The 22072-nt window shown below is 48.8% G+C and overlaps 1 protein-coding gene across 5 annotated transcripts in view; it reads right to left on the bottom strand.

The window, feature by feature from the left end:
* The window catches only part of ARHGEF2 (Rho/Rac guanine nucleotide exchange factor 2), a 42554-nt gene that overhangs the window by 7809 nt on the left and 12673 nt on the right, over positions 1-22072 (bottom strand). For 3 of the 5 annotated variants that reach the window (XM_020991556.2, XM_020991560.2, XM_020991561.2), the window contains 10 exons: positions 21887-21998; positions 5412-5556; positions 3191-3258; positions 2804-2867; positions 2306-2435; positions 1968-2077; positions 1686-1832; positions 711-961; positions 389-514; positions 28-145 (listed from right to left, as the gene is read on the bottom strand). In XM_020991556.2, the coding sequence (XP_020847215.1) occupies positions 28-145; positions 389-514; positions 711-961; positions 1686-1832; positions 1968-2077; positions 2306-2435; positions 2804-2867; positions 3191-3258; positions 5412-5556; positions 21887-21998 (1271 nt within the window). Of the gene's footprint in view, positions 1-27; positions 146-388; positions 515-710; positions 962-1685; positions 1833-1967; positions 2078-2305; positions 2436-2803; positions 2868-3190; positions 3259-5411; positions 5557-5828; positions 5938-16035; positions 16275-21886; positions 21999-22072 lie in introns of those variants that run through there. The other 2 variants (XM_020991558.2, XM_020991559.2) reach the window with 2 other exon arrangements.

Genomic DNA, 22072 nt, shown 5'->3' on the forward strand with positions numbered 1-22072 from the left:
CCCATCCACAGGCTCAACCCTCCTCACCACGGGAATGCAGCAGGATCCGATCGATGAGTACAGGGTACTTGGTGATACGCTGTGTCACCAGCAAGATGCACTCCTGCACCCCATGCCGCCGAAGCACTGTGGAACGGGTCACCTTCTGCAGAATCAGGATTAGACCAGAAGAAACAAGGTCAGATGGGGTGGTTATTTCTGGGGTGGGGTTTGATGGGGCAGAACAGAAAGGGCAGGGTGACAGAGGCAGGTCCAAGACCATCAGTGGAGCTTCCAATCCCAAAGACTTTAGTTCCCTACCCAATACATAAGCTAGATATAAAGAAGGTCCTTAGAGTTAAGGACCAAATGGAGTTCTAAGTAGAGGTCATAGTAAAGTCTTACTCACTCTGATGAACTGTTGGAAGCGTTTATCTCGAGCATATAGTTCCTTGTAGAGTTTTAGTGCCTTGGTGTGACGACTACAGAACTCAGAATAGGCCTTACGCATTTGCTCTGCACTGGAGCCTGAGAACTAGAAGCAGAGAGAGTTAACATAGCCGAGGCCCAGACTATGTGGGACCTTCTACTTCAAAGGGAAGTCTTTGCTTTCTCTAACTCCCCTTGTCTCCTGCAATCCTTGAGGTTGCAGAAAAAATTCTCACTTTCTCCACAGCCTGTCCTATTCCCACTACCTACACCCTCCAGCAGGCTGGCTCTCCTCTCCTCACCTGGCTAATGAGCAGGTCCCCTAGTCGGTGGATGACAAAGTTGCGGGTGCTGCCTGGGCAAAGGGCCTGGCGCCGGCGCTCTAATAGCTGGCTGAGGAAGCGGGTGTGGATATCGCTGAGCTCATCCACGCAAGGAAAAAGGCCCTGCACCAGGGCTGGCTCCAGCTGTAGCTCCTCCAACAGCCCTGTTCGGAACAGCCGGGTCATGATCTTCAGTGTCCTCACATGGTGTAGCTCTGTCTGGATCAGCTCTGGGTGAGGCAGGCCAAAGTGTCAGTCAAGGAGCAAGGGGGCAGGCCGACTGACCATTTACTATTTCCTGTCAGTATCTAATTCTTTCGGGCCGTGACAATAATAGTAATATTTACAAAATGCTTTTAGGTTTGCAAAGTGCTTTATATCCATTTCTCATATGATTCTCACAATGGCCCCTTAAAGTAAGAGGTACTGTTATTTCCATTTTACAGAGGAGGAAACAGACTTAGATTAAGGAACTTACCCAGAGTCACACAACTAATAAGTATCTAAGACAGGATTTCAACCTAAGTCTTCCTGACTCGCAGCTCAGTTCTCTATCCACCATGTCAGGATGCTTTTAGCTAGTTGGATTATAGATCTTGAGGCAGAAGAGACCTTGACCTCCTTCTTTTATAGATAAAGAAACTGAGGCCCACAGAGTGGGCCTTGCCCAAAGTCACATAGATAGCTCATCTCCCTATATCATAAAGTCCTTCAGGGAAGATCTGAATCCTTCACAGTACTAAACACAGTCCTAGGCCCCATAGCAGGGTTCCATGAAGAGTTGGTGATTGCCCAAGTTGAATTAAAAGGACAGACAGAGGCTAATAGGGCTTTAAGGAGTGAGTCAGAGAGTCCAAGATAGGGCCCTACTCAGAAACCAATTGGGGAAGCACTGGGGAAGTAACTCAGCACAAGGGGCCTTAGGTTCCACTGAGCCCTGGGGCCCTCGCTTACCATAGATGACATCCTGACGCTTCATCACCTCTTTTTTGTGCTGCTGTAGGAAGCTACTGTCTACTGCCAGACTCCAGGAATCTGCTGCAAAGTCCTTCTCATCTGTCTCAAAGTCACTCATCAGCTCATTGTAAATCACCTCTGCACCTGGGGGAAAGGTGTGATGGAGCCTCAGAGTAGTGTTTTCTCCCCCTGAAGCCCAGATTCCAGTCTCATGAGGCCCCAAGGCCTCCCAGGCAGAACCTCCTCTCGCACGGCTTTTCACCTGTTTTGATTCCTTACCCTCATCTATGAGAGACTCCACAGACAGCGTTCGGTTTCGCATGTTGAGGGAGTCTGTAGACTGAGAAAGGATCCTTCGAAGACCCAAAGGGGACTCATCATTGAAGTGCCTAAGTGGAAAGGGTATACGTGTTTCAACTAAAGGGAACGGAGGCTGAAATACCTGGAAACCCTTACTCTATGCTTATCTCTAATTTCCAAGTCAGGGACAGACAAGATACCCATCATGCCTCTCATCTTTCTAACTAAACAAGAAGCCAGGAATGCTTCTGGCATCAGCCTTCCCACTTGTCTAGACAAATACTCCTTTTCCCCACCAAAAAACTCCAATAGCTCACCCAGCAATGTTGGTAGTGGAGACGCTCTTAGACAAGGAAAGGGAGGACCGGCCTCGTCGAGAGCCAAGTAGGGACTGGCGAAAGCTGTCAGAGGGGTAGATAGCAGAGCTAGGGCGCTCCCGGATGGTGGCTGTGGGAATAAGGAAGTGGGGAAAACCCAGCCCGGGTAGTGAGGAAGGTAGGGGAGACCCATGGGTCTCTTCTTTGCCTGAGGCAAAGCTCCTTCTCTATCCTTATTCAGAATTAGATATCCCTACCCCATCACACACATCCAAAACAAGGTAGGGAAACCCTCTCCAAGCCTCTTTCTTAATACTTATTTGGACCCTAGTATCCTAGCCCTCAACCCTACCCAGAAGGAATCAAAGGAATCTAAGAAAATCTAAGAATACCCCTCTAGTTCTGCCACTGTGAAGGAGGAAGGGAGTGGCCTGAAGGTGGCAGCAGAGACCAATATCTAGACTGCCATATGGGAAGTGGGATGTGGGTTGTACTTACTCTTGCTCCTAAGGGAGACGGACTGCAAAGCTGTGCTGTTCTTGAGCAGGGCAGCCTTCTGTTGCTTTAGGGCAGCAGGGCAAACAGAGAATATCCATTACCCAACAGGCACAAAACTAGTTAACTGGCTCCTAGGCTGATGCTCAAGTGAAGGGCCCACCTCCCTTGGGTAAGCCTGGGATGGGAGAGCACTGCCCAGAGAAGTAGCTAAGTTCCTAGCAGGTAGAGAGGAACACTGAGGATTTAGAGGGTAGCCATTCAACACCCTGTCTGGACTGCCCCAGGGAGAGTGGAGGAGTTTAGAGACTTCACCAACTCAGCTCAATACCCATAGGGGCATGGCCTTCTTATTCTCTAGAACTCTGTGCTTGCTCCCTGCCTTCTCACCTTCTGCTTGACCTTGGTGCAGTTGGCAAGAGCGTCTTTACAGCGGTTATGGATGGTCACGTTGCAAGCTGGGAAGATAGGATAGTAAGAGTCAAAGGAGGGGACAGACACATGCACAGTATATACATCCCCACCCACAGAAGGACAATCCCACCATTGTCCCTCACCCCTAGTTCTTCATCTACTTCCCCTCTTCAGGGTCTCAGCCTCCTGTTCGTCACTTCATGAAGTAAAGGATAAGGAATGCCCTCACCTGCCCTGATGCCCTACTTGGCTCCTTCTAGTCAACAGGAAATAAAAGGAGAAGGGAACAAGTTCTGGGGGCTTAGTTCAAAGATGCCTGGGGAGATAAAGGAAGGGGGTGGCCTACTGCTGGGCACCAGAGTTAGCACAGGGTTGGGTACAGAGCACAAAGCCAGCTGGAAGAGAGAGAACTCAGAGAAGTGGCTGCTGCAAAGGCAGCAAACTGGCACCAACATGGGAATGGGGGTAAGAACATGACCACAGATGCTTTCTTTAGGCCTAAGCAGCTCAGAGTTAGGCTGGGGAAGAATATGGACCTCAAAGACCTCTAGGGTAGGCCAAGGCCCCAAATTTGGTCTAGTTTCACCTTCAGCCTGTTTCTCTTTCCTTCCACCATTTGGCTCCTACCTCTAAGAACTCAGCAGTACCTGCCCTTCCAGGACTCAGGCACTGAGAGTCCAACCTTTTGAATGGTGCACACCAACCACATCTGCCCTACATCTGCCTCTCACTCACCAGGAGCTTTCTGAGGCCAGGAAGCCCCAGGTGAACAGCAGGCAGGTAGGAGGGCAATAACACTGAAGCAGGGCTGGTCAAAAAGCCAAACCTAAGAATGAGACTGACCAGCCCTCTCCTTCTCCATCATACACTCCGCCTCCTCCAGCTTCCCCTTCCCCACCCCAACCCACTGCATCAACACCGGAAACTCTGCTAACTCCTTCAGACAATACCCAGAACCCTGTTTACTTCCACAAATACATGTCAAACAGGGTGGGGCCAGGGGGGCAGGGGAAAATAGGTGTTAGGAGAGTTTCATCCTCTCCAGAGAGCCTTCTTCCAACCCCCACCTCTTGGTGTCTCTGGATTGAACCTCCGCATTCCACCTGCTCCCAAAATAGCGCCACCCGCCTCCCTCTGTTCCCGTGGTAACAGGCTTCCGGATTGGGAATTTTCTCAGGATCTCTGGAGGGATCTAGATTGGGGATCCCTCCTCACCTCCACATCCCTCCGCCACCTCCCAACCTGAACTAGGGAAGAGGTTTCATAAGTTCTACTTACAGTGTCCCTTCCCCAAACTCCATGGGCATTTGAGAATTAGGGATGAAGGCCCCCCTTATTGCCATATTAAAAACCCTTTTTCAGTGCATTCCCAATCAAAACCATTCCTTTGGCTCCTTTTTTTTTTTTTGGAGGGAAGGGAAACCTGGGAAGCAAGGTTAAGTAGTCCTCCTTTAAGATCTTTCTAGAGGTCTCAGGGAGAGAGGGAACCCTCTTGATCTCATTCCAGCCTACTAGATTTGGATCTACTTTAAGATTTAGGAGGAGGCCAGAAGCACTCACTTCATAAACCTGATATGCCCTCCCTCTATCACAATGGAGCTGGACTAGAAATTGGGGAATATCAGAACCTATAATTCCATTCTTTCTTTTTTTTTAATCCCATTCTTTTCTCTAGACAGAGATCTCAAGCCTTGTTCCCAGCTTAAATGAATAGGAAGGAAGGGGCAAATGGATCCTGGAGTCCTGACTCCTAGTCCTCTCCAAGGAGATTGACAGGGCCAGCTGCAAAGTTGGCAGTTTTCTAGTTCCACCCACTACTGCCCCACATTCCTTATCTTCCTTCATCCTATTACCCTCAGCCTTCCAGTTGTTCCTGGGACAGATGTTACAGAATTGAGAACCCGAGGAGGAGGAAAAGTCACTGGGGGGATGCCAGAAGAACAGCTGCAGGGGAGATGCCCCACCACATGTTTCCTTTCCCCCTCTCCCTCTGACATCCTCTTCTAACATATTCCCACGGCCACCCACTCCTCAGAATAAGAGAGGGAAGCACAAGATATAAGCTATCTGACCCTAATAGTTAAAGAGTTTATAGAAGCAGGGAATCTTTAAGGCTCAAAGAAGGAAAGCAGGTACAAAGACATAAGGGCCAGATAAGGGCAAACTGGTAGCAAACCTCAGGGTCCTGGTCACTTACTTGGGCAGATAAGGGCTTCCTTAGCCGTGATGCTTTTGTTACAAGCATAGCACATCGTCATGCCTGATACAGAGATGGTGGTGAAAAGGTGCCCATTGGTATAGCGGGCATCCTTGGCTTCTTTCATCTTCTCTTTTTCCCGGTTCTGTAAGGAAGATGAAAAGATGGAATCAAGCTAGAGAAGACCTGGGGCAGAATACCAGAGGGTCTAGAGAGATAGTTAGATAAATAGATCACAATTATTAGTGATCAGCAGATCCTGCCTGGGGACTGCCAGAAAGACAGTAATCTGGGGCAGTGATTCCTACCCAGTGATGCTAAGGAAATAGCCAGCTGCCCAAGAGGGCCCTCCATTTATCTTCCAACCATCCATCGGTGACTGGATCCCAGAGGAGTCACCTAGGTCCCCCTACCCACCTGGCCCCGACGGCTTGGCTGCCTCCGATTGCCACTCATCTTTCCTGCTTTGGTCTTCAGAATCCTCACCCACAGCCCACCCTCACCCCCAAGGCCTGGGCTCTCCTCGTCCCCTTGAGCTTCTGTGTTCCCTCTGCCGGGAGAAGATGCGCAGAGAGGAGGGTAGTGCAGGAAAGGCAGAGGATGCCAGCTCACCAACTCTGGGAGTTAGCTCCTCTTATAACCATGACAACCAGTGTCAGAGCCACCGTCACTGTGGCAGCCACAGCAGGGGGAGCAAGGAGATTCCCCTGCTCAGACTGGGTGGGGGTAGGAGTCCCACCCCCAAGACCAAAAGTCAGAATCTCCAAGCTTTGACCCCACCCCATTAGAGCTAGACTTTCCCTTTCACCTCATCCTAAATAGACAGGGATTTTTCCTGGGAGATGGGGGTGGGGTCATTATGTCTATCCCCCTGTCTCTAGGCAAGATGAACCTTTTTTCAGACTGAACCAATTTGGGGCACTCTTTTTCTTTTAGATCTAGATCTAGGAAAGGAAATTCTAAAGTCTCCCTTGCTGCTGTCATAAAGTCTGTCCTGGAGTCTAACTTTGATGCCTTTTACCAAATTAACCCCTTACCTTTCACTTTACCCTTTTCAGAGAGAGGAACTTCTTTCTTCATTTTTCTTAAGTTTTTTAAGCCCAGAAATGCCTTTCTACTGTCTGACCTAAATCCCTTCTCCATGACAGCATTAGTTCTAACTTCATGGATATGGAAGAAAATGCAGTTTTCCCCTATATACATACCAATCTGAGAAATACATCAAGTCTCAGAGGCTAGATACTGTCAACCTTCCTTTTAGCCTTATTTCTTACATTTCTAAAGAGATTAAAAGTTTACAAAGCAATTTCATCACTTGAACCTTATAAGATAGGTTCACAGGTATTATATCCATTTTTAAAGATAAAGGTCACAAAGCTGATGGAGTTCAACTGTGAACTCAAATCTCTCCTGACTCCAGAAGTGCTGTTCCACTGTGGCATCCTGCCTCATCCATTTTCCAAACCCCTAATTCAGACAATTTCCTAGCTCTGAGGCACTCTCCTCTGAATTCTCGTGTACCTTTCTCCAGCACCCTAAGCCTCCCAAACAGCCAGTGAAGATGAAGAGATGACAGCACCACCATCTCTATGTATCCATATACTCTAGGACCCTCCTAAGTGGCTTCCTGAAGCTGATCCTTAAAGGAAAAGGGCAAAAGAGAACAGAAAATGCCAGTCCCTTGACAGACATCATGACATAGAAAAAGAAAAAAAACAAACCACTGCTGGACTTGAGGGCAGGAAAAACCTGGACTCAACCTTCACCTCTGACATTTACTAGCTATGTGACTACTGGCCACGTGATTTAACAACATGAAGTCTATTTGCTTATCTGTAAAATGGGCATGGTAATATTTATACACCATACAGTTTTTGTGATGCTTAAACCCTGAAGTATTATATAAATGTTAGCTATTCTCCCCCTTCAACCTCGAAAACAGAAACTGGAGATACAGTCCTGAGTTTTCCTGAGACACAGATATGGCCACAATGCCCCTCTGCTCAAAGATCTTCAGTGGCTCCCTACCTACCCAGGCAAGTTCAAATGCCTTTGTCTGGCCTTTAAGGTCCTCTGCTCTATCTTCCCAGCCCTCACTACTATAGAAAGCCCTCCAGAGATGTTATTTCCTTTATTCCTCACAACTATCTGGAAATAGGTTCTAGGTATTCCCCTTCTTATTCTGATTTTTTTTTAAAGACAATTGGGGTTAAGTGACTTGCCTAGGGTCATACAGCTAGTAAGTGTCTGAGGACACATTTGAACTCAGGTCCTCCTGATTCCAGGGCTGGTGTTCTATCCACTGTGTCACATCGATGCCCCTCATTCTGATTTTTCAGATGAGGAAATGGACACTCCCAGAGTTAAGTCACTCCCCTATTGCCCCAGAGCAAGTAACAGCTGGAGGCAAAAATCAAACACAGACCCCACCAATTCTAAGTCCACCAGGCCACTAAGCCAAGGTCCCGCTTCAGCACTCTATATTCTGACCAAACAAAATGAGTTTCTCTCCTAAACCTCAACTTTCCTTAACCCCTGTACTTCTGCCCAAATTATTTCCCATGCTTAAAATGCTCTCCCTGCCTCCTTCATCCAGTGAATTCCTAACTATCCTTAAAAGCTTAACTCAAATGCTCCCTCCTCCCCACTAAGCCTTCCCTAAAATCCCTTGTTAAAGGTAACTCTTCCATGAGATTTTGACCTTGGTCCTAGTCCAATCCTTTTGTTTTTTTTTCTTTTGGCTAGGCAATGGGGTTCAGTGACTTGCCCAGGGTCACACAGCTAGTATGTGTTATATGTCTGAGGCTGGATTTGAACTCAGGTCCTCCTGAATCCAGGGTCGGTGCTCTATCCACTGAGCCATCTAGCTGCCCCCCAATCCTTTCATTTTACAGAGGAGGAAACTGAGGCCCTGAAAGGTTAAGTTACTTATTCAAGGTTATATATAGGAGGTAGTACATGCAAAGCTGGGATTCAAATCCAGGTTTTCTGACTCCAAATTCAGCACGCCTTTTTCCTCAGACCTCCCATGACTTTTGTTTTCCTAACGTACTTCATATGCATATTGTAGATAACAGTAATCATACTATCTTATCCTCTTGCTAAACTGTAAGCTCCATGAAGGCAGGGCTACATCTTATACTAAATGTAGTCCCTCTTATGTCACTAAAATACCCAAAATAGTGTGTGTACACACACACACACACACACACAAGGAAAAAAAAACCCTTTAATATTCCATGTTGGAAAGGCTTGGGGAAGAGGTACTTTATTATATTGCTGGTAGGACTGTACGAACTTTTTGGACAGCAATATGGTCATATAATGAGTCACAAAACTGATCATACATACTCTTTGACAGTTAAGACTTTATCCTAAAAATACCATATAAAGAAAAAAAATCTGTCTTGATCAACTTTTTATCTTTCTTAGCACCTAGCATACAGCTCTATGCCCAATAGCTCTGCAAACCCTAGATGAATGCCAGGTATAATTAATGACTAGGAATTCTAGAGGACTCAAACCAGGTTCTGGGAAACTCATTTAGAGGGATTATATAGTCCTGGTTCCCAGTCTGAATCACCCTAGCACAGAGAGGGTTAAGCCTGGGGTCAAAAAAGAGGAAGTAATGGAAGGTTGAGTCAGAAGAAGGGGCTATATAAGGGCACAAGACCTGGATTGGGGGGGGTCCACTAAGCATTCTTAGGGCACCGCAGAACCCTATCTTCCCCTTTGAAGGGTCTCCCACATTTGGCTAGAAATAAGCAAAGTCACTGGTCCCTGATACCCTCCCACTTCTTGTCTCTTTTCCAAACCTGTCTCTTCCTGCTCCATTTTTTTCATCCCCTTCTACCCCTCCTATCTCTCTCTTTTTCTCTATTCCTTTCCTCTCCCTCCTCCTCACTTCCCATCTACCTTTTTATTTTTTTACTCTACCCACCTCTCCAGTCCTCCCCAACTACAACTTTATCTATGGTATCCCTTCCTTTCCCTCCATGCAGATTAATTTCTATCTACTACTACTTTCATGACAACTGTAAATCCACCTTCCACTCCCCCAATTCTGAGACCTCCCTCCCCACCTGAAAATCCTTTCTCAGTAGTTTGATCTAACAGCCTCTCCTCCAGTATTACAGGTTCCCCCCAATAACCTTTTATGCCCTTAAGGATCCCTCCCCCAATCCATCTTTACCTTTCCTTCACCTTCCTATACCTGGATCAGGGTTGGCTATATAGCTCTGCCATCCTAATAGCATAGTGCTCCAGATTGGCCCTACACCCTGGCACTTCTTTTTTTATACTCCTGCCTCAAATCACAACTCTATCTTCAGATCTCCAATAATTTCCTTTGCCCAGATAGCTCTTGTTGTCTTCTACATTCCAAATTTTGGAGGCAAAGAATCCATGGAATTGGGGTTAGGATATGGACAAAACCAAGGAAGCAAGAAGCTTAGGGGCAGCCCTAGAAAAGGGGAATATGGGATAGATCCCTTCCTTCCTCAGGTATCTATGCCTTTGAGTCCACTAGAAGCCTTGAGTGGCTAAGGCCACTGGCACACTGGTGCTTGAAACCCTGCCTAATTCAAGCTCCTAGGAACTTACCCTCTCCTGAAGTGATCCCTTTTCTGGCCCGGTAAACAGTGGGCAGCAGCAACAGCACATAGCGGCTTGGGTGCTGCCAAGAAGGGAGCTGGCCCCTGGCACTGCCTAGTGCTATTGTAGGAGGTAGTTTGTGCCCGCCCTAGCATTCTGGGTTGGAGGAGATGAACCAGACTGCCAGAGGAGCAACTCTAGGGTGAGCTGGATAGTTTATTATTTTTTTACGAAGCCCCTTTGCTATTATCACTCCCTCAACAAGATGGGACTTCCTCCTAACCCACTTCCCTCTCCTCAAAGACCTCCAGGGAAGGGAATGCTATTCTTTAATCCAGGGTGTCCCAGCTTCAATCATCAGAAAACCTTTTATGCTAATTTCCATCTTTCTTAATACAACTTTCAGTCCTTTCTGACTAGTTTGTTTCCTATGGAGTTAAAAATACATCAAGGTCTCTCCCCCTCATTTCTGGTTTCACTCACCAAGGTACCCTCCTTGTTGCTTTAATTTCTGTTGCTGTAATAACAGCCTCTTCCAGACCATAGGATCATAAATTTAAAGCTGAAAGAGATTTATAAGGCATCTAGGTCCCAATCTTTCATTGTATTTTTTATTTTTTCCTTGCACAGGGCAGCCTTTATCTCACCCCACAGAAAATGCATTAAACATGATACAAAGGACTTACAGTAATCCACAGAGTAATACAATTCTTCTCTCTAGTGAGGTCCACCTTTCAAACTGTACAGTTCCCCCCAGATGCCTATCAATGCCTTGTGCACCAGGACTCCCTTGAAAGGAAACCAGTTTGGGTTTGCTAGGAAGGAAAGCTCCCAACATTCTAGTGAGTCCCACTTACCACCCAAGACCATAACTTCCCCCTGAAATGGAACTGCACTTGATGTTGCTGGAGTCAAACTCCCTTTCAGCTGGACCTGATAGCCAATTAGCAACGGGCAAATCCCAGGCCTTTTGCTGCACCATGTTATCCCTTAAACTTCACGGCTGTTCTTCCAGTTTCAAACACTGTGCTCTCTATCCTCTCCTCTCTTTAATAGGCCGATGCTAACCAAGAACTCACCTTTCTTTTGAAGATTAGATTCCAGAACTCTTGAACTTGGAGTGTATAGAGAGGCAACCACAAGACTGAGGCTAGAATTCAGGAACTTCTCCCATTTGGCCATCTGGTTCCCCCTTCTCTCAAGGTTGCTATTTATTAGACTGAGAACTTGGACTCCAGGACCTCTAGCCACACTTTTATTTTACAAATTCATAAACTGACAGCTGGAGAGGTGGATCGACTAGTCTTAAGTGGAAGGGCTGGGGTTTGAGCCTCTGATGGACCAGAATAGACCCCTTGCTCTAGGGCAGGGGTCCCTTAACCTTTTTTGTGTCATGGACTCCCCCTCTGGCAGACTGGTGAAGCCTATGGACCCAATCTCAGAATAATGTTTATAAATTCACAAATTAAAATATATGAGTTACAAAATAAACCAACTGTATTGAAATAGTTACTTCCCCTTCCAGGTTAAGAACCCCAGATATAAAGAATCTTCCTTCAGGGTCTTAGAGCTCAAGATAATATTCCCCCTTTGCCTCCCTTCCCTGGGCTTTATCTGACACTCACAGGTCATTTTGTCCTTCCTTGCTCCTAGCTCTTTCCTGTTCTCCCATCCAAAGCCTTGTTCTAGAGGTCTTCACCTCGGGGAAGGGTGAATGAAAGGGAGAGGGAATTGTGGGTGATGGCCCAGATGATTTCTCCTATCTCCTGCCATTCTCCCTTCAAGTTGTCTCTTAAAAGGGGAGAAGAGGAAAAGGATGACCCACAGGAAAAACAAAGCAATCCGAAGCTTAGACCCTGGATTCCTGCTCTCTACCAGCAAGCAGCTGGGGACCTGAGGACCCTCGCTTGGGATGTTTGGAGATGAGAGATAGTAAAGGCCCTAGTCCCCAGCCTCTCATTCTTCCAAAGGGGTACACCTCCCACCCCAACCATTAGGAGATTTACCAGGAGGTCTAATGTCCCTCTCTCTTGCTGCCCCTCACTTCAGACAATTGGACTCAGTGTTTTCAGGAGAGATCCTGGTTTGTAAGAAAGGACTCAGGCATCCTGGCTTCTGCTGGGTGGACTCTACTAGGATCTGGGATTACCTGTGGCTCCACCTATGACTATAGGACTGGGGTCATCCACTGTGAAGGCAAAGGATTTCTGAGAGGATTTTGAGGGAAGGCATAAGATGGTCCCAGCAAAGCCTTACTCTCATAACATTCTAGAAATCTGATCTCCTCACTACAGGAGATCATTTGGAGGGGGGAAGAAAAGCAGAACTAAGGCATTCATTTCAGAGTAACAGAAAAATCCCAGAGAAAATGCTGGGCTCAAAACAAGCATTTCATAAATGTTTAGTGGATAAATGAAGTAAAGGTCACTGGAGCAGAGAGACAAAAAGGGAGAGGGGACTTTGAAGCACAGGGGCAAAGTGAGGTAGAAGAGGATGGGGAACAGGGGTTCTAAAGAGAATGGATACGTAACACTGAGATAGAGACAGGTAGAAGAGTCATGGAAACTCTGCCTTGACACACAGACATTCTGGCCCCTAGTCATTCCTCAACCCAGCTGCACCTGTCAGGCCAGGAGAGAAGTCTGAGCAGGCGGGTGAAGGGGGAGCAAAGCAAACAGACAGGCATTTGTGAAGATGAACAATGGCTGTGCCAGTGCTCCCTGCCTTCCTGGCACAGGGCAGGCCCGCTGGGGGAGGGGGGCTGCTGCTGTCTGCAGCCTATGCTCTTGTCCCCCTATTCTCTTTCAACAAACCCAGCAGGGCCTAAACACCCAAAAGTCAGCTCACCCAAACTAATAGAAGAAATGGACTACCTCTCTCCATAAATCCTATGACCTTGTCCCTGCAGAATCCAAAAAATTTCATTTATTTTACACTAACCTATGGGAAATACTGTGGTCTAAGGACTGAAATTGAGGCTGTGTGTATTCACAAACTATCTTCCATACTTAAGACTCCAGAGTTTCTATCTTTACCTCCTCCTGTACAGAAAGCCTTCAATCTGGTTGCTTCCTCCCCACACAATGAAACCACAGAATCAAAAGATACCACACACACACACAATATGCTTAGAGACTCTAGCCAGATCCCTCTCTCCTTTTCCTTAACATTAATCCTAGCCATGTTTCTTAAAAAGCCATGGAAGCTGGGCTCTGAGCCTCTCATTTTAAATTCCCTCAACCAATAAAGATTCCTCCCTAACACACCTTAATTCCTCTTTCCGCAGTTGATTCTCTGGTCTGTTTTCCTTCCTTTCCCCTTGTTCCATAACTCCCTAGATTGTCTAATGTTTTCCTAGCTCCCACAGTGTCAGCCTTCCCTAGGGAACCCCAATTTCCTCAGCCTTCCCTCTAGGACTTCCGGCCTCTTAGTCCCCTCCCCAGCTTTCCCAGCCCTCCCCCTAGCTGCGCTCAAGTCCCTATACACAAAGCCAGCCACCTCTCTCCACCACTCAGAACAAAGAAACCTTCTCTCTCCTCTTTCCTCACACCCTCAGTTCAGCCTCACACCCAGATGCCTGGGTCCTAGAAATCCTAAGAAGATTCCCAACTCCCCAGTGCCATCCTTTGCATCCTGTCTCCTGGCCCCTGACCTTTCCTAGTCAGTAAAGGGGCCTTTGTTCTGGAAGAAATTAGGCTGAGGTGGGGGTAGGGTGGGAAGAGAAAGAGACTTGTGGCAATTGCGGAGATTTGTGGAACAGGGGGATGTTGGGGGCAAAAAAGTTGGTGATGCTCTGAAAGAAGAGAAATGAGGAGTTAAAGTACTATGAGTGTTACAGAAAAACGACAGTTGAAGAGCCTGAGGAGAGTAGCAGAAGAAGAAGATAAAACCAGAGTCCTCCCCTCATGGGTGACTATAAAAGATGGGTAATAAAGACCTAGATGAAACTAAAAACCAAAGTCCAAAGCACCATTCGCCCCAAACTAGGGATTAGGGAGATTCACCTTTCCATCTCACCCCACTCACTGTCATGTATAAAATGAAAGAGAAGGCAGTTAGATTGGAAGGAGAGAGGGAGGGAGACTTAAAGTATGTTGGCCAAAGGCAACCCCTTTCTGTAACCAGTTCTCTGGAGGTGGCCCTCCCCTTCCAACAATCCCAAGCCCACAACATTTTCTAAAGGCTCCCCTTTTTTTCTGGCCCTAGTGGGTTTTAGTCTCCAGGTCTTCGTCTTCAGTGGTGAGGAGGAGACTTGTGAATCTAGTCTCCTGGTTTTCTTCCTGAAATAGGGGCCGAGGAAGGGTTGTAAAAGTCAGTATAAACATATAGACAACCTAGGTGACTGGCCTCTTAGACTCCAAATATCATCTACGTAAAGATACTCAGGCATCTGACCTCCAAGTTCCCAAATCTCACACCCTCTCTCCTCCTAACCCCAGACAGAAGACCAAGGAATTCTGCCTACTCAGAACCCCTTCAGCTTGCCTAAGCCCTTTCCTCTCACCCTCTGGTCTTCCCAACCCCCCCTTTCCTTTTTAGGGTGGAACCCAATTTCCGTGGTTTCAAAAAAACCTCTCCGCCCCCCTTGGCCTCACTCCAGGGTCTCAATTCTAACGGCCAAAAAATAAACACACTTTTGGAGCATAAGCCTGGCCAGAGTGATGGTGGAGAGGATCAGGAAAAGCCTGCTGCTCCCTCCTCTCCCTATGCTAGCTTTTCCCCCAGGTTGTCCCAACCTAGTCCTCTATTGATCAGGGCTCTAACTGAAACCTCAAGTTCTTTTCATGATACCAGATGCTCAGCTCAAGCCCTAGGGGTCAGGCTCTCCCCTCACCCCAACAAAATACAAATCACATCAAATTTGGCCTTTAGACTTGGAAGCACAGGAGAGCCCAGGTGTCCGACTGTCTAGGGGCCGGAAAGGAAATATACAGGGAGGGTTTTCCACCATCATTGGGGGTTCCCAGGGGGCAGAGCATCCAGGCTTCTGAGTGATCTTGCTAAGCATCTGGGCCCAGCAGGGCAGCAGGGTGTGGGAGCGGATTATAAATCAGGGATTAAACCAACTCTGAAATTTTAGTCTTGGCCCAGATCACAATAAGGCCAATGTGAGTGAGGAATGGTATCTGTCTAGAGGGAAGTGGGAGGATTGTCTAGTCTAGGCATAGGTCTTCCACAAGCCCTCTTCCAGGATCCCACTTACTCACGGTAGAGTCAGCCCCATCATTTCCTAGAGACTAAGGAATGGAGGGATCATTGCTCTTGGGTACTGGGTCTAAGGTCCCACAAGTGGGAATTAAATTTACAGCTATAAAAGGGTATTCTCGGGGAGACAGGTGCGTGGGTTGGGGGAAAAAGCATAAGAGGCTAGAGATGGGGGGCATGAGTCTGGGACCTTGAGCAGTGGGGGGGGGCTGAGGTCCCGGAAGAGGGAGAGTTGGGAAGTAGGGTACAGCTCCCCGGAGTGTTCACAGCTGGCTGAGTAGAGGGAAGAATACCCACACAAAAGACATTAACTCCCTTCCTCAGCCACGTTGGGGGTGGGGAATAATGGAAAGGAGACGAAGCCTCGTCCTCCCTCACCCCGGCCCAGACTGAGTGTGAGCGAGCGTGTGTGTCTGGGGGGGGGGGAGGTGAGAGAGGGTGAATCACAGCTGGAAAGTCCATTTGTGGCCGTGCCGGGTGCAGTTCGGTCCGGGGGAGAGCGCGCAGGGGAAAGCCCCCTCCGCCGGCGGCGGGGACAAAGGTGGGAGCGCGGAGGCGGCGCCGGCCGGCCTGCGGGGGCAGGGGGGCTAACGGCGCAGGGGTGGGACGGGGAAGGCGCTGCGAAGAGACCCCCCCCCGGCGCTTTACCCCCGGCCCGGCGCGCTACCGCCCGGTCCCTGCCCTGCTCAACTTTCCCGGCGCCCCGCGTCCCGGCTCTCGTCCACACCTCCCGGCCCCCCTTCCCGTCCCGGGGCCGCCGTTAACCGCTCCACCCAAGTTCAGCGCCCCAAACCCGGAGGGGAGGGGGCGCCGCGGGCCAGCCCACCTTGATCGCCTGCTCCCGGCTCCGGTCGATCCGCGCCCGTGTGAGGGATTCGATCCGAGACATAATCCGGGGGGAGGGGACCGGCGCGGGCGGGGGCCGCCCAGGGGGAGCCGGGACGCGGCCGCGGACCCAGGCGTCCAGCTATTGTCCGCGGGTCAGGATGGGGGGGGCAGGGGGAGGGGTCCGCCCAGCAAGCGTCTGTCTCGGGGACAGGAAGTCTGACTCCCCTAGCTCAGCACCCAGCATCAGTTCCTCAAACCTAGTCTCCACCCCCGCCTGAGCCCGGGAGGGAGGAGGGAGGGGGGAGGAGCGGAGGGGGGGGAGGCGGGCGAGGGGAGGGGGCAGCCGCGCGCCCGGCGGGGGGGGGCGCCCCTCGGCCGGACTCTCCCCCTCCCACCCTCGGAGCCCGGAGCGTTCTCCTCCACTCCTCCTCCAGCCTCCCCCAAAGCCCTCTGATGCCCCCCGGACGCTTCTCCCTAGCCCCCTTCCCTCCAACTTCAGCCGCTCAGAACTAGGGGGTGAGGTGGCCCGGGCCCATCCCTCCCCCAAGGCCCTCAGGTAAAGCTGGGCTTTGGGAGACCAGGGTGGGGGAAGGGATCCAAAGAGCTCAATATTCATTGTTTAAGGCGTGCAGCCAAAGGGTCAAGTGTGAAGCGCCCGGCAAACGGGGGTCCCATGTTTTTATAGGCTGGAAGAGAATCCCCCGCCCATCACCGGGGGAAGGCATGGCCCCGACAGCTCCGTGGCCCCCGGACTTCTCTTCCCCCGTCCCAGAAGGGGAGGCTCTGGCAGAGAAGAGTCCCTGACCTCTTCTGAAGGTTAACATCCGTTCTGCTAAGGAAGTCTGCCTTTCAATTTAAGTCCCACCGCTCCTGCTGTAGTTTAATTAAGTCTTGTGTTTAAAACTATGAGCAAAGACTGCTCTCTTCCCGTCACTTTTCCCTTCCCGGGCAGGCCCAGGAATGGGAGGGTGTTTTTTGTTCTTCTTTGTATCCTCAGCATTTAGCACAGTACCTGGTCCATAGTAAACACTTAAATTTGTTCTTTGTGGCTAAACACTCCTCACCTTTGAGAGATTCTTCCTGAGGAATTCTTTTGCTTTTAGGAAAAATACTCTTTGAATCTAAGCTCAATCCCTCACCTTGCAGCCTGTGACTGCTGCTCAGCAGGTCCCACTCTTCTGGAGAAGCCAAGAAAAGGCAATTGTATACCATCTGTGCTGGGGATTGGCCTGGTTCTGGTCCATGAGGGTGTGGCATGTGTTAAAGGGGGGACAACCTGGCCCAACAGCTAGCTGCTCTCTTTTCCCGCCTCCCCCATCCAACTCAGCATTCTTCTAGGTGCCCAGTTTTAGCTCCTGCCACTATTTTGGGAACCTTCATCTTTTCATTGGCTGGGTTTGGCTTGGCCTCCCCCCACACCATCAGTGTGTTTTCTCCTCTCTAGCAACCACTTTCCCAGGGTCACTGATTATCTCTATTTCCAAATCCAAGGGCCTTTTCTCAGTCTTTATCCTTCTTGACCTCCACCAAGCCTTTGACACTACTGCCCACTCCCTCCTCCAAGGTTTTTGCTCTTTCCTGGTTCCACTTCTCTCTGTGATGTTTTTTTCTAAGCACCTTAGCAGGATCATCTATCCCAGTCCCACCCACTACGTTTGGTTTCAGTGCTCTTATAGATTCAGTTATTATGCAGATGACACTCAGACCCACATATCCATCCCTTATCTCTCCCCTGAACTCTAGTACCACACCACTGGTAGGGCCTGTAGATATTGAGAACTCAACCTGGCCAAAATTGAAATCGCCTTATTCCCACCCCTAAATCAACCCCTGACCTCCCTATTTCTGTCAAGGGTACAACAATTCTTAACTCTTTGCCCTCTCAACTCCTGACATCTAGTCACAGTTGTCAAGACTTGCTGATTCTGCCTCAGTAGCCTCCCTCACACCTGTCTCCTCCTCTCTGTTCACACAGCTACCATTTATTCAGGCCCTCCCCACCTCCACAGTGGACCTGGGCAATAGCTCTGATTGCCATCCACTCTGTTCTGTCTCTGGGCCTTCCCCCTCAAGTGCTTCTCTGCAGCCTGTCATGCCCTCTTCGCATCCTCCACACAGCTGCCCAGGGATCCTTCCAAGGCATCAGTCTCATCCACATGTCAATTCCCTGCTCCAGATGTTTCAGTGACTCCTACCTATCTTGCCTCTAGGATAAAATACAGACTGCTCTGGTTGGTATTTAAAACCCTTCACACATCCAGTTTTGGAGTTCCAGTCAAGGCTCAGCTCAAGTGTCTCCTCCTACCAAAGGCCTTTCCTGACTTCCCCTAAGTGTTATTGAGGGGAGATAAGCATTTCTATAGGGCCTGCTATGTGCCAGGCATTGTGCTAAATGCTTTCCAGATATCATCTTGGGGTAGCTGAGTGGCGCAATGGATAGAGCACCGGCCCTGGAGTCAGGAGGACCTGAGTTCAAATCCAGTCTCACACCAGACACTTGAGTGTCCATACTTACTAGCGGTGTATGACCCTGGGCAAGTCACTTAACCCCAATTGCCTCGTTTCCCCCAAAACAAAAACAAACCCAAATATCATCTCATTTGATCCTCAAATATTATTATCCCCATTTTACAGGTGAAGAAACTGAGACAAACAGGGATTAAGTGACTTGCTCAGGGTCACACAGCTAATAAGGCTCCCACCACCAGGCATTTTCACTGGCCATCTTCCATGCCTGGAACTCTCTTCTTCCTCATCTCTGATATCTGGCTTCCTTCAAGTCCCAGCTAAAACCCCACTCTCCTCAAGAAGCCTCCCCTTAATGCTGGTGCCATCCCTCTGTTGTATCTCCATGGTATCTTGCATCTAGCTTTGTACATAGTTGTGTGCGTGTTGCCTCCCCCATTAGACTGTGAGCTTCTTGAGAGCAGGGACTGTCTTTACCTTTCTTTATTTCCCGAGCATGTAGCAGTGCCTGATATATAGTAGATGCTTAATAAATGCTTGTTTTTTTTCCCCTTTCCTGGCCTGAACCTAGAGGAAGGACCAGCAAAAATGGGACAATAACCCCTTCTATCACCTCGACCCAGGCGCCCGGACTCCATCCCCCCCCAAAAGGCAGCCAAGCCTGACGAATGAGCTAAATTTAAAAACAGCTTGCAAGAGGCCAGAGTCAACCAGCTCCTCTTTCCCCTCCCTTGCTCCGCCCTCTGAGGGGCCCAGAGGAGGGGACAGGTTATGGCTCTGAGTCTCCTCCACAGAATTGGGCAGGCTCTGAGGCTGCCAACCTATAACTGAAGAACAGATTTACACAGACTTTCCCAAATGTACCTGAACAGAAATCTGAACCCTAATCCTAAATAAGCCCTAGAAATTAGTAAGCCCCTTCTCACCCTTGGCCTCTAAACTCAGAGCAGACATGGGGAAAATGAAGGTCCCACTCATTTCTGTCTCCCACCCTGAAACTCCATCCCACACAGGGCAGTGTCCGTCCATGATCTCTCGTGGAGACAGAGGAAGGGAAGGTGAGGCAATCTACATGAAATCCAAAGGACTCAGCCTTATTAAAAACCTGTACTGTGGCCACAAAGGTGAGCCATGGATATGGTTTCGTCCCTGCTCTTTCTCCCTCACTGCCTCCCAGCCCATGCTTATCACCTAGACACTGGGAAATCAATCCCACCACTCCCAGCCTAGCCAGTGACCCATCTCAGATGAAATGATATTGTTCAAATGCCACAGCTCCCCGTACAGTAGGAAGAAGGTGCTGGAGTCAGAGGACCTTGGGTCATGTCCTGCCTCTAACATTTACTACTTGTGTGACTTGGCCAGCTCCAGTTTCCTTATCTATAAAATAAGGAGCTTTAGATCTGTTGTCCTACCAGACCCAAAATAGTCACTACTTTCTTTATCCCATCCAACATGAGAAACATTCTTTTTCTTCTTGGAGAATAGGGAAAAGAGGATCTGAATACTTGGCGACACCTGGTCCTAAGCCATGTGAGCAGTTGGGCAGTGTGGATGGTTGGCTCTGCCCCTTTTACATTGACCCTTGCTAAGGGATAGGGGAAAGGAGCTAAGGCATGGGTTAAGCAGAGAACATATGGTATAAATGAGACCCAGGGGAAAGTAGACAACAGTGCTTCAGATTTCTTCAGTGGAGAAGCTTACTAGGTGATTGGAGATCCTTGGGAGAAGAAAAGCTGACAGAAGAGGCAACAAAAGGAATAGAGAGACTTCTAACGCTCTCCTTTCTGACCCAGCATTGAAACAGGGAGTGATGTGGGTCTTACACCACATGACATCTCAGGAGGTGAATCTCACAAGGTTCAGCAACAAGATGAGAGATCTGGGGGGCAGGCTAGGGCTGAAAAGAGGGACATCAAAGGCTCCCTCACCTCCTTGGCTTTGTCCTAGCCCTCGAATATTTAAGGAGGAGGAAAGTATAATTACTGCTACCAATGCAATTCTGAAACATTCCCTTGTGAAAGGCACATCTTTCTCTTTATGCTTCGTAGGACTTCATCTCCTGGAGGACATAGAAGGTTCTTTCCCTGCCCTATGATCTCCTCCACTGAACCAGGACAGGAAGGGAGAAAAGCAGAGATAAGGTGTGAAAGGGAGGCAAAGTAGATACAGACAAAAGATATATGCAATGAAAAAGAGACAGAGGAAGAGACAGAGCTTAGACAGGAAAAAGATAAAGAGTCATAAGGAGTAAGCCAGAAAAAGAGTCCAGAGGGCTACTGAGAGCTAGAAACAGTGAGTATGGGGGAGGAGACACTGGGTGGCAAAAATTCCCCACACTTAACTCTAAAAGCTTTTCTATTCCCACCTGAACACCAGGGGCCCTAAACAACCTCTGCTTTATCAGGACTAGCCTTTTCAGATCCAAGGCTGGGTAGGGCCAGTTTCCTTGGCCAAACCCCATCTTGTAGGAAGAGAGGAATTCCATTGTCTAGAACTTATCTGCCTGTCTCTGAGCCCCCCAGGAAGAGGAGACAGGGACCTTAGGATCTTGGGATTCTTGTTTTCATTCTCCAGAGGTTTGCATTTCCTAAGAGGGGAGAGAAGACCTCTTCTCTTAAAGGTTTTCATATTCCCTGATTGTTTCTCTTCCTCTGTCCTTGTGTTTTCTTCCCTCTTTCAGCCTTAACCTACCCACAGCCCTCAGGTGAGAAGATGCTAACACAATCATTTTCTCATCTTTACTTTCCCTCCCAACTAGTCCAGGAACAAGGGGGTGCCCTGGCTAAAAGAGCTACAGAGAAGGTTCTCCTATGGCAGATGTGGTTGGAAGGCATCTAGAGATGAACAAATGGCAACAGTCGGGCTTCTTCCCCTTCCATTTAGAACCATACCACCCTCAACTCTCTGCAATACATACAACTGGAAAGTATGCATCTGAATCTAAATCAACGTGGGATGTGGGATTGCAAAGAGCCACAAGTATATGTACACATGCATACAAGAAGTTCTGTTCAGGGTCTAGCACCACCTCACTTCTTCCACTTGTGGTATCTGCCCAAGCAGGGCTTAAGACTTTTCCTGCCCATCCTCAGCTATATGGGGAAAAGGGGAAGGGAGAAGAGCCATATCAATTTTAAGCTTGTGGAGCTTTGCCTTTCCCTGAATCCAGCTGCCCACAGCTGGCAGCTGAGGGGGAGGAACAGCTGGGGGATAGTAGACTGGGTGGGAACAGAAGAGAAATGAGTTGTTGGGAAAGGGAGCTTCTCTGGCTCCTTCTTCAAGACTGAGCCAGATCCAAAGTCTCTGTTTACAGGGATAGGAATTGAAGGGAGAGGGGAAGAAAAACAAAGGTGAAGACCTGGGTCCCCACTGGCTCCTACCTTGGCCTTGCCCGTCATGCCCCAAAGGAGGCTGAGGGTCCGTTGAAGGGAGTGGCCCGCCCGTTTTCCTGAGAGCTGTACGTCCAGTTGGCTGCAGCTGCCTCCCCAGAGACTGAAGAAATAAAGAGACAGAATTGGAGACAGAGACAGGATGGAAGGAACAAAGCCACCCCAAGAAAGCTAACA

Source organism: Phascolarctos cinereus, unplaced genomic scaffold (assembly GCF_003287225.1).
Source record: "Phascolarctos cinereus isolate Bilbo 61053 unplaced genomic scaffold, phaCin_HiC Scaffold_5;HRSCAF=322, whole genome shotgun sequence".
NCBI classification, from domain to species: domain Eukaryota; kingdom Metazoa; phylum Chordata; class Mammalia; order Diprotodontia; family Phascolarctidae; genus Phascolarctos; species Phascolarctos cinereus.